This window comes from Rattus norvegicus, chromosome 2 (genome assembly GCF_036323735.1).
Source record: "Rattus norvegicus strain BN/NHsdMcwi chromosome 2, GRCr8, whole genome shotgun sequence".
Lineage (NCBI taxonomy): Eukaryota > Metazoa > Chordata > Mammalia > Rodentia > Muridae > Rattus > Rattus norvegicus.
In genome coordinates this window covers 104,514,928-104,527,925 of record NC_086020.1, presented here as the reverse complement: position 1 = coordinate 104,527,925, position 12,998 = coordinate 104,514,928, and the positions used below count along the sequence as shown (strand labels likewise).

At 38.6% G+C, this 12,998-nt stretch overlaps 1 protein-coding gene across 5 annotated transcripts in view; it reads right to left on the bottom strand.

The window, feature by feature from the left end:
• The window catches only part of Hltf (helicase-like transcription factor), a 59,807-nt gene that overhangs the window by 10,606 nt on the left and 36,203 nt on the right, over positions 1 to 12,998 (bottom strand). For all 5 annotated transcript variants that reach the window (XM_006232175.5, XM_006232176.4, NM_001106478.1 and 2 more), the window contains 4 exons: positions 11,314 to 11,452; positions 7,492 to 7,627; positions 5,776 to 5,955; positions 507 to 631 (listed from right to left, as the gene is read on the bottom strand). In XM_006232175.5, the coding sequence (XP_006232237.1) occupies positions 507 to 631; positions 5,776 to 5,955; positions 7,492 to 7,627; positions 11,314 to 11,452 (580 nt within the window). The remainder of the gene's footprint in view (positions 1 to 506; positions 632 to 5,775; positions 5,956 to 7,491; positions 7,628 to 11,313; positions 11,453 to 12,998) is intronic.

The following is a 12,998-nucleotide window of genomic DNA, read 5'->3' as shown; positions in this document are numbered from 1 at the left end:
AATAGCCATCTCATTTAAGCGCCTCATAAAATAACATCTGCCACACTAGCAGCATACAAGAAAGAACCAGTTTGAATGTTCCTCTATATTGATATCATACTTCCATTTCATTTATAAAACATTCTTGGAGCCAGCAAGATGGCTCGGCAAGTACCTGCCACCATGCTTGACAATGTGAATCCAATCCCTAATGAACATGGTGCAGAAAGAACTGACTCTTACAAGGTATCCTCTGATCTCCCACACACGGACCCATGCAAACACATAAAATAAAAATGTAATTTTAAAAAAAAATATCTCTCTCTCTCTCTCTCTCTCTCTCTCTCTCTCTCTCTCTCTCTCTCTCTCTCCCTCTCTTCCTCTCCTGGCTTGACATGAAAAAAAAAAATCTTAACTAAAGCAAGGTATAGCAAAGTAATGGAGCAAACTCAAGTTGTATAAAAGCCTATCCTTCTAACTGGAATATTTAGCAAATACAGTGGCGTGAACTAATTCCGTTTCCTTACTGGAGGGGTCACTTGAAGACGTTCCATTTGTAGGAAGATGGACATGACAACAAATCTGCCGCAGTCTAAGCAGAAGACCCAAGACATCTGCATAGTGTGCAAGGACAGTACCTTCAGTAAAATACCTAGGGATAAAATGCCAAACATTATGAAAATCTCTAAATAAGAATAAAGAAAAAACAACCTCATCTCTAATGAAGCCAAGAAAAAAGTCATTTAGGAAAATGTCAATATGCATGATCTACAGACCTCAGCTGGTTCTTCAAAATGGGTGGTACATACGTACTGAAAGGAAAATTCCCATCTCTTATGTAAAAACAGAAATAGGGTGTATGCATGATGACTTCAATTTTTAAGTCCAATTTACACACACACAAAGAGACACAGTGGGGGGAGTGTTGTGTCACAGTAATCAATTTTGTAAGTAATTATGTTTCTGGTCTCTGTTATAAAAACACCAATAAAACCTAGAAGAATTGACTCCTATAAATAATAAAAAAAATGGGAATTTCTTCATGGCCTGGGACCCATATATGACTCTGGACAAACAGCTAGTCCAGAAAGAACTCAAAATAGTCAAATTTCGAATAACCAGCAAAGAGCAAAGAAGGCAGTGAAAGAAAACTCACCAGAAAGTTACCAGAGAACACATAAAAATTATGACTGTGAGCCCTCCACAATTACTCAGTAGAACAACTCCCATTCTTAAACAGTAAGAATCCATGGCAAAGACAAAAGACAAAGAGACTTTATACAAGAGATCAAAGTCAAACCTGAGTATAACAAAGAAAAGGAAGCCATCAGAGAAAAACGAGCCGCACTACATCTCAGTCAGTGTTCTCCGGAAGAGACACCATGACCACAAGTGCTCTTATAAGGAATGCATTAACTGGGGCTGCCTTACAGTTCAGAGGTTTAGTTTATTGTCATCAAAACAGGAAGCAGACATGTGTTGTTGAGGTAGCTCAGAGTTCTACTTCCAGACTGGCAAACAGCAAGAAGAAAGTGTCACACTGGACACACATCTGAAACCTCAAAGCCCAACCTTAGTGACACACTTCCTCCAACAATGCCACACCAATTCGAATAATGCCAAACCTCCCAACACTTCCTGTGAGCCTATGAGGACCGGTTTCATTCAAACCACCACAAAACCATATGAAAGGAAACTGGGCTAAGAAAACAAAAATTAGTTATAGGGTTATAAATGAATCAATACCAATAAAAAGCAGTAGGACATTTAAAAATAGGGAAAGAAAACAGAACAAAAAAACCAACAAAATAGAACAAAAACAGTACATTTCCTTTTTAAAAGGTGGGGTGGAGGGTCATACAGATAGAATCCAAAGATTTAAATGGTGCTATATCTTCCAGAAAATCAACAGGAAGTTCCTGGCCTAACTGCTTGACTTTTCAGAGGGTGTGGATGACCACATCAAGTTTCTTGTTATTATTTAAATATGAAATGTTCTCCATTGGTTCGTGTGCTATCCTAACCTCCAGGTCTCCGGCTGTAGGAATGACACCCGAGGTTCTAGAAATGCTAAGCCTTTGGGGAAGAGATATATATATCTTGCCCTGACTATTTCCCATATAGCTTTATCAGCACTCTGCATTCCCTCACTGGCATGGCTAAATTTGACTGGCATTCAGCATTTTGCTTTAAGAAAGTGCTTATGAGAACCCACCGCATGACGTGCTAAGAAGAGGCTTCCCTCTGTTTCACCAATCACTGGTAAGTACCGTTTTGGATAGACCTATTTTTAACTCACTCTCTTAGGTGACCTTACTCAGACTCATGGCTTCCATCACTCACAAATGACAGAAACTTATGACTCAAACTGAGAGCACTGAATTCTATACCTTCATATCCTGCTGGTAAAGCCAATCTGGTATCTTCACCTGGACACGTCATAAATGACACGGCCAATGCCGAGCTTCTGATCCCACTTTAAAAACTGTTCTTTCTTTATGCCCACCTCTGCAAATGGAAATTTCCTCTGTTCTGTTACTTTATTGTTGTGAACAAACACTCAGCGTCCGTGTGTGGGTTACAGTGTACCAGGATGGGAGGCCCTGGTGAGACTGCACCCAGTCAGGAAGCAGAGTAAGAGGAGTACTGATATTTAACTTGCTTTCTTCTTTTATTCTCAGTGGGGACCCCAACCCATAGACTAGCACTGCCATAGGCAGGGTGGGTCCTCTTTCTTCCATTAGCCTAATCTAGGAAACCCTTCAGACTTCTCTACTCAGTAACTCTAGATTCTGTCAAGTTGACAGTATCAACCATCAAAAGTCCACCTCCTACCAAGTTGATGTACAAATACACCATTTTAAAGCCATGATCTTTTCCCCTTGTCTCCACAGGCTCATAATGCAAAATACATTCAATTCAACTTCAATAGTCCCCATAGTCTCAGCGGTTCCAACACTTCAAAAGTACAGAGCCTCTTCTGAAACCCAAGCAATATCTTAACCAGGAGCCCCGGTAATATGAAAAAAATACTTAATTCAAACATATAATAGCATAGACTAATGATTCCCATTACCAAGGGAGGAAAGAGCATAGCAAAGAAAAACTGGACCAAAGACCAAAGACCAGCAAGACAAACAACAAATCCTGCAGCTCCAAGTCAGACACACAGGGTTCATGATGGAATGATCTAAGCTTCAAAGGGCTCAGGCAGCCCTGCCCCTACAGCTTTTCTTTCCTCCTAGAACACACACAGCTTGAGGGTCTGTATTCCATGCTTTCCTCAAGAGACATCCCACTGTCCAGGCATCTCCAACATTCTGAAATCTCCATTCTAACTTGGACCTTCACAACAGTCTTGCAGGCCTCCTTGTGGAGAATCTAATTCTGCTCTATGTTGTTTTGACCTCAGTGACTTTCTGCTACCTTTGGACAAGACTTCCCGAGGCTTTCATTCTTGAATCTTTCTTTGCTACAAAATTAGTGCCTTGACAACACTGCCTGACAAGTTCTGCTGCTAGCATAAGAAGTAGCTCAGCCCCATTGCACTGACTTCTGGGTGCCTTCCAGGGTAACAGAGAAACAATTCCCTAGGTGTTCCCGTGCGACTCTCCCTTTTTAAATGAATTTGACTTTCATTAAGAGAGAACATGGGATAGGTGGGGTCCTGCCCTTAGGGTATCTTTCCAATTGTTTCAATGCAGACCGTGAGGTTTCTCTTTAGTGGGGTTAGATTTCTTTAAGGATTATACGTGCTTTACTCAGCATCTGCCTTGTCTAAAACTTTAAACTTGCTCAGGGCTCTATATCTCACCACATTACACAATTCTAACTATATTTCTGACCCATTTGTTGTTCTTCTTCACTATAGACCTGGATAACTAGTGAACTATTCTACACAGAAATGTCCTTAGTCAAACAAATAGTCCATTACCTTTTAAATCATTTTTTTTTTGTCTCAGGACATGGGAAAATGCTGCCAGAAATTCTTTGACAGAATATAGTGCAATGGTGAATCTCAACTGTCAACTTGATGAAACCTAGCATCACCTAGGAGACCAGCCTCCAGATAAGTCTATGAAGATTATCTTGATTAAATTAAGTGCATAAAAGATAAGCCTATTGGGGTAGATACCATTCCCTAGGCAGGGATCTTGGATTGTATTTAAAAGAGAAAGTGGGGCACAAGCACTTGTTACACTGATTCCTGGATGAAGATACAATGTGACAAGTTGCCCAAAGCTGCTGCCACTGTGACTTCCCCTGTAGTGGTAGACAAGAACCTCCAGCCAAAGAAAAACAAACCCCTTTCCCTTACATTGCTTTTGTCACTGGATTTTATTGCAGCAATAGAAACAAATAGGACACCACATGACCAACCTAGTGCTTATTCCCCTCCGAAATCTCTTGAACTGAGCCTCCACTGTCCACATTTCTTTCAGCATTCTTGTCTTCCAATGTCCTATCTGAATGGCTCATTAAGCTCTTAGAATGCTCTAGCTTTTCTAGGCCAGAGATCCAAACTCTGATATTCCTCTCACAAATTTCAAAGGCTTACAAATCGCTAGGTCAGGCTTAGAAAAAAAAAGCAACAATCTGACTCCTAGGCCCCAATTTTCAGCATTAAGTTCCTTTCTCAACGCTGTGGCCAAACACTTAAAAAAGAAACTAGAGAATGCAGTCAATGAACGGTGAGGCCAGGGCCTCTACAGAGGAAGATGGTGAGAAGTTGTAGAAAACAAACTAAATTTGCAACCATCTTTGAAAAACATCTTTACAGCAGGATGATATTCTGTGATTTCTTACAAACATGTAAGAAATACGTCAGCTTGACTTACAACAAAATATAGAAATCTAAGAAAATGATGACAATTAAAAAAACTAAGGAACCAGAAGGCAAGTAGTTACAGTTCACGCAAAAACATATCTGCTGCGAATGACCACAGGGATCAGAAAGAGACAAAGACAAAAGAGGACTGTAAATAAGACACTCTTCATAACAATACACACTTTCATGAGGTAGGCACAAAGCAGATTTGATAAGGGAGATGAAGAAAAAAAACTTCCAAGTTTCAAATCTTAGCAGTGCTAAGTGAAATTTCTTCTCAAACTACTATAACCAAAATTACTAAGTACATAGCATACATATACACTGGAATGCAATAGACTAAAATGAGTTTTATATTTTCAATAAAATGAGGTGGGAAACTTAAAAACATTAAGTTTTATGAGGAGGGAGAAGCAGAGGGAAGGAATCAGGAAGTACTAAAGCTGTTTTTAAAGGCCAGTGAGGGAATACTTCACTGAAAAGTTGATTTATAAACAAAACACAAAGGAGATTGTGACTCAGGAGTATGTCAGAGAGAAAGCAAACATCAAAGCCCAAGTAGGATGCAAGTCCCCTGCCCTGTGTGAATCCTCGCATGACGCTCAGAAATGGAAACAAGCCCCTCTGACTTCAGAAATCAATATTTTAAATAGGCTTTTATTTTTTCATGGCCAAGAAATTATTTACCTTGTTTCATTCATTTCAACTCTTTATAAAAGAAGAAGAGGAGGAGGAGGAGGAGGAAGAAGAGGAAAAGGAGGAAGAAGAAGAAGAAGAAGAGGAGGAAGAGGAGGAGGAGGAGGAAGAAGAAGAAGAGGAGGAGAAAAATTTAAAGTATAAGCTACAAAAGAATAGTTTTCAATATATTTCGACTTCCATCTAAAATGTTGAAAACCTGTAAGTCAGCTAATAACAAACTAAGAAGTAGACAAGAGCCAAACCTGTAAAGTGGCGTTGTGTTTCCATACCTTGCAATAGTAGCTTTGCCTTCATTTTTAACAGATTGATAAATCTTTCTCTCTTCGACTGACAGAGTAATGTGCTGAATAAATACTTTCCTTTCTGGTAACTCCAAGACAGGTTTCCCTTTAATTTTGCTTGTCTTTGTTCTTCTAAGTGTGATGCTTTTAATTAAGGACTGTAAACGCCTAGTCAAAGTAAAACAAGTAATTACATAGCTATTTCTAATACACTGAGCAGTAAGGAACAAAAACAAAAACAAAAACAAAAAAACAAAAAACCTAAGAGTTTAATGACTTATAATCTTACTAAATTGAAAGTTTTTTAAAAAATCATTTATTTAGGTTTTTATAGTTATAAGAATATTCTATAAAGAACTATTACAAAAAAGTAATAAAATTACACCTTGACATAATTCCAAGTATTCTATATTGTGTACTTACTTTTCCAAAGCTTTTCTGGTTTTGTTGTCAACATTGATACTTTTATTTCTCAAATACCTTCCTATCAACTCTACCACTCAATACACAATTTCTGAATTCTTAATAAGCAGCTCATCAGTTTAAGGTACTTTATTAAATAGAATACAGATATGAGTAAGAGCTTATCTTCTGTAGTCTAAAGTAATCCTCTTCTCAAGAGTTAAAAAAAATTCCATGGCGTTGTTAACACCTTCAAGCCCTTCAGTCCAAGGCAAAAGGGATGGGGGTTGGGGAGAGGAACACTGTGAGGGGGAGCCAGGAAGGAGACAGCATTTGGGATATAAATACATAAATAAATTTTTTAAAATCCCATGTAATATGGAAAGTAAAAATATAATATGAAAATGAAATAAATTAATGACTAACTGAAATGTAAAATCACGCAAATTCAGAAGAGGACAAAAAAAATACCTTTCTTGGCTTTTCGTTTTTTTCCCTTAATGTTAATTTTTTTAAATGTTACTTATCAATTTTTATTTCCAATAATAATAAAATAAACAAGTTTTAACACAGACTAAATAGAACAAAAATACTTCTCAGGAATCATGTGGCCAGTTTTGACAACTACAATAATGGCTTATATTTTAAACCATTTCCACTTTAACTCACATTTGGAAATACACTTTACTGTAACAACCCCTAGCAGAAATAAGTATTTCAGTGCATACATGTAATGCATCTTCACATGAAGACCGTACTCTGGTATTTATTTCATCCCTACTATGTGTGTTTCTTTTTCCATGCTGACTGATGCTTTTATAATGATTGTATGACCCACTATAGGGTCCTGAATCCTGTTTAGGCAGCCACTGCTCTAGATGCACAGCAGCCAGGTATGTGACAAAACGCCCATCAATGTTTTCCTTCCTTTCTCACACTTATCTTCACCCACCAAAGTCAGCCATACGAAATGTTCATTAAAACGTTCAGATCACTGTACACTGTGTCCTATACACAGCATCAAATGCCTCTAGAAAAGTTACGTAAGTCATCAAAATATAAGACGTAATGAATCATCAAAGGATGTAGCTTTTCATCACACACAGGGAGCATAAAGCTGTGGCTTTCCTTTCAGTTTTGCTAAAATATGGAAAAGGTACACAAACAGAAAGCTTGGATCCCCAGACACAGGGCACTAGGGTTGCAGAGACAGTGACATGGAAGCTCCTATGCTTTGGAGACTAAAGCTACCAGTGGAGACAGTGGAGACAGTGGAATGTATCACCTCATCAACTCACTTACCTAAGTCCTCCCTCATCTCCTGTTGTGACAGGACGCTGTATTATTCTATGCCACCATTCTCTATCAGTAAATGGTTTCAGTTTTAAAAAGGACAGAAGAGACCACAAGTCCTTCAAAGAATTCTGGATAGGAGTACCTAAAACAAAACAAATGTTCAAAACAGGAAACGACTGTAAGTTTTAAAAATAAATTAATTTTGTGGTGCTAGGGAATCAAATCTAGGCCTCACACATGCTAGGCAAGAACTCTACCACTGAGTTATAGTCCTTTACCCAGAATATTTACCTGGTTCAATGAGACAAACCATAGCCGAAACTAGACACCGTGCTAGGCTCACACTAACGAAGGTTCTCACATACTTAACATGGCAGATGTTTGACACACTGAGCCATCTCTGCAGTCTGACTTCTTTTTCAGATAATTTGCTATTGGTGTGTGTGTGTGAGTGTTGGGGGAATACTGGGGGAAGCTATGATGTAAATGTCGTGGACAGTAGAAAAGCAATCTTACCGGGGTTAGGTTAGAATGAGATTTGGGTCAGCATGACACAGCCAGTGCTAGGTCAAAATTTCTGGAGTCTGACACTAGCCAGTTTATTTTAGACATAGTAAAATACAGTATAATTTTGGGAAAGAAAGTTTCCAGGTAACTACCATTCCAATTCCATGTGCACAATAAAGCTTAAGGCATGACTACACTGAAACTCTTTTGGAAAGTACATGTGACCATGAAAATTGGCTCTGTAGATTTAAGGGAATAGGATCTGGTGTGATCTCTGACAGAGATAGAGCTCAGCAGAATATAAAGTACATGTGACATCTCCACTAAGGATGGACTCTTTCTGACCGAGAAAGCTAAGGATAAACATTCTGGGGATTCGGGTAAGGTCTGTCCCCACCAGCTCACTAACAATATCCTCTCCCAGCTTTCTGAGTGGGAAATAGGTGTTTATTCATTTCCTTCTCTGAGAAGACAATGCTGAGGTTAACAATCCTGGTTTCTGCAGCGCTTATCAGTGACCACTCACACCCCCTACATCTTCCCATTTCTCAGTTTTTAAAGACAAAAACTAAGTGCTGTATAAAGGTCATGATAGAATGTATTGTCTCTATGGCTAGGCAAGCAATTTAGATGGTTAAAAGAAAAGCTAATACAGGACCAAGGAAATGGGAAAGCTGTGTGGGATGATATCACAGGTGAGGCAGGTACAAGATAGAATGAGGCCTGTCATTGGACGAGAAGGAAGGATGGGTGGGAGTAAAGTTTGAAGGAAGAGGAGGAGACAGGAACGGAAGAGGAGAGGAGGGAGAGAAGCCATGGCGGGACAATATGGAGGCTGACGTTAAGATTCCATGCTGTACCTTTACAGGTTGTTCTGAATGTTCTTGAGGGATATGTGTACAGAGCTTTGTATGTTTAGGTGGGCAATTATATCTTATCAATTGGATCAGAGGTTTTGTGTTGTGTGTTCTTTCATGTGCAGATTTAAGTGTAAGGGAGTGTGGGGCAACTAGTCTGGGCCACCATGGAAGTGGAATGTGTGCTTCTGGCAAGATATCCAGCAGATATCTTGGGGCACTGCGGTAACAGACCTAGTGGGGGATAAAAGACAGCATTTTATTTTTTGTAATTTTACAACAACAGAAAGTCATCTTAGCAATGATGGCCATTCAAAAATCACTTGAGAGATTTTGTGTCTCTCTTTATGTAAATCATTAATTTGACCATCAATAGTATCAGAAAAATCTGACACAGTAAAGTAACACGTGCCAGGAAATTGCTGACAATGGAGATTATACCGGAACACAAATAATCTATAGTAGCTCTACTTTGCAAAACTGTGGTCCCCACTGGTATATAAAAATGGTACTGAATTTTGGATGTTGGCTTTGCATCTGGCAACTTTGAATGTGAATTCATTCAAATGCCCAGATAAAGACAGACACAGTAGCATGCATCAGTAATCTCAGGATCTAACAACAAGGTGAACAACATTTACAGTGAAAACTACCATGACATCAATGACATCCATGACAGAAATGACAAAAGCATCTAAAACAACAAAAGAATCAGTGCTGTGGGGAGGTACAAAAGAGATGGAAGGAGCGGAGAAGTGAAAGCAAGGCCAGAATACAGTGCGGGGGGAGGGGAGAGGGGGGAGGGAAGGGTGGTAACCAGAACAAAACAACAACCTTTTCCTCCAATAGGGGAGTTGGGGGGAGGGTAAAAAACAAAACCGAAAAACCATGCCCGGCTTTGTGCAGTATAATGCTTGGAAATGCTACTGGGCAAATTTAGCAAGTGTGTAAAAAAACCAAAGCAAACAACCACCAAAAAACCAGAAACAAAACAAACAAAAACTAACAAGAAAGCTGACTGCACCGGCTGAGTGGTAAGCCATGAAGAAACCTTGCCATTGGAAGAAGCAGCATCACGGGCAGGCTGCTCTCAATGCCTATCTAGGTCAGGCTACCATCTGGCCTTGTGGAGAAACCATTCCAAGATTTTACCAAGACATCTTAGGAAGGTTCTTATATTTAGTAATGGAATATAACTCTTTAATGGTCTGTAAAATAATTTAGCAACAAATGATACGTAGTTCTAAGTCAAATAATTATTAAGGATTAGATAACCTGAAATTATATACAACGAAGGAATAAATAGAAAGATATATTTTTCAATTTATAGGAAAAAGATGGCCATTTGTTTAAGAAATAGATACAATTAAAGACTCCTGTAAAAGGGAAAATACCATAAAAATGTCCTGTGATGGTTTGTGTATGCTTGGCCCAGGGCATGGAACTATTAGGAGGTGCAGCCTTGTTGATGTAGGTGTATCATTGTGGGTATGGGATTTAATACCCTGTCCTAACTGCCTGGAGTCAGACATCTCCTGTTTGTCTTCAGAACAAGATATAGAGCTCTCAGTTCCTCATACAGCATGCCTGCCTGGACACTGCCATGTTCCTGCCTTGATAATAATGGACTAAACCTATGAACCTGTAAGCCAGCCCCAATTAAATGTTATCCATATAAGAGTTTCCTTGGTCATGGTGTCTGTTCACTGCAGTAGAACCTTAAGACATGTCCATACTGTGTAAAATGATCTACAAATCAAAATCAATCCTTACCAAGATACCAATGGCATTCTTAAAGTACTAGAAAATTTATATTAAAATTCATATGGAATTATTTGGTTGACAAGATGGCTCAGTGGGTAAGAAAAAGTGCTGCAAAGCCTAGAGACCAAATTCAGATTACACATGGTAGGAGAAAACCAACTTTAAGTTGTCCTCTTACACCCATACACATATGCTATGGGGCACATGTGTACCCTTACTAAATTAATAATGTAAAAAAGGTTACAAATTCATATGGGATCACCAAGTCCTTTGAAAAACACAATTTCAAGTATGAAGAACAAAGCAGGAAGTATCACATTACTTGTATTTGGCTATAACACCAGTTTAAGTATTCAAAAGAGAACAGTATTGTTATAAAGAAGCCAATGGAACAGATCAGAAAACACAGGAAAACACAAAGAAACCCATATGACTAAACATAAACGTCTATACACTGTATAGAGAAACTGGATAAATCCACACGGACCAAAGACACTAAGCCAGGTATAAAACCCAAGCAAAATGGACTAAAATTTTAAATGTAAAATTTGAAGTTGTAAAACTACTAAGAAAATGGGTAAAATACACACACACCACACACACACACACACACACACACACACACACACACCCATGCCCATACATGTGAACAGACACACAAATTTAAAAAACAAGAAATAAAATTGAATGCTATAACTACCTGTCAATACCCATCTTCTTTCTGCCTCTAACTCAAGAACAGCTTTTGTCTGTTGAGCATTTGGATTTCGTATGGCATGGCCTTCATCCAGGATCACTCTTAACCACTTTATGCTGTGTAATGGACTATTATCTTTAGTCTGCAATAGAGAGTTCATATGAATTCAAAAAGCACAGTAAAATATCACAGTATGTAAGTGCTTGTTAAATAATAATAGATTTGATCTTTATTACTAACTCTTACAAGGTTCCTGGCACTAAGTACTCCAAAGACTAAATTAGTGACCACTTATGAGCCTTGAATATTACCTCTATTTTATAGCTAAAACAACAAGATACTAAATATGGTGCACAAAGTGCCACTAAGAAGCACTAGTTCCTTCTCCAAGCTTAGAAGTCCACTGAGGGAATAACACTCGAAATGTATATAAGAAATACTCAAGTTAATTAAAAAAAAAAAAAAGAAGTCCACTGAGTCATGCATAATACATTGAACTATTTTGCAGCAGATTGAAACGTGACAGAAAAGCCATCCCTTATAAAGAAGTTTTCAATGTAACAACCTTGCTTTCTTTTATAGAAATGGTAATGTTCTTTCTAGAACACTGAGATTTTAACTATAGTATTTCCAAATTAAGTTGAATTGTTATGGAAAATAACAGGTTCATAAAGGAGTTGAGAACCTAATTAATAACGACTATAAACAAAAAGTTTATTTTCAAGCTGTAACACTAATCAAGTTATCAAACAAACAAAAAAGAATTTTCCAGAACATTAAAAAGAAATTTGTGTACAAATTGTGATGAACCCTAGAGAAAATACACATTTAAAATTTTAACAGAAAACGTTCTAAATGAAAACTGTTTCCAAATTACTAATTAGTAACTCAAGAAGGTACAAAGCTCTTTTTTGCAACATGCTATTTTATAGACATTCTTAAGTACTTCCAAAGCCAGAAAGTAAACTGTAAACACTATGAACTTTAGAGTAATTTAGAAACATGGAAAACAGCAATTAAAGTCAACCTTAAACAATCTCTAGGCAGGGCTGGAGAATAAGTAAGTGGTTACAGTGCTTAATGCTTTTGCAGGAGTCTGAATTTCTGTTCCCAATACCTACCTCACGTGACTCATAAATACCTGTACTTCCAGCTCTAGGGACCTCCAAAGGCACCAGCACTCACCACACACATGCACACACACTCACACACACACACACACATGCACACACTCACACACACACATGCACACACACTCACACACACATGCACACACACATGCACACAACTCACACACATGCACACACACTCACACTGACACACACATGCACACTCACACACACACATGCACACACTCACACACACATGCACACACACTCACACACACATGCACACACACATGCACACAACTCACACATACAGACACTCACCACACACACACTCACACACACACACACTCACCACACACACACTCACACACACACATGCACACACACATGCACACAACTCACACATACAGACATTCACCACACACATACACCCACACACTCACACACACACACTCACCACACACACACATGCACACACACTCACACTGACACACACATGCACACTCACACACATGCACACACTCACACACACACATGCACACACACTCACACACACACATGCACACACACATGCACACA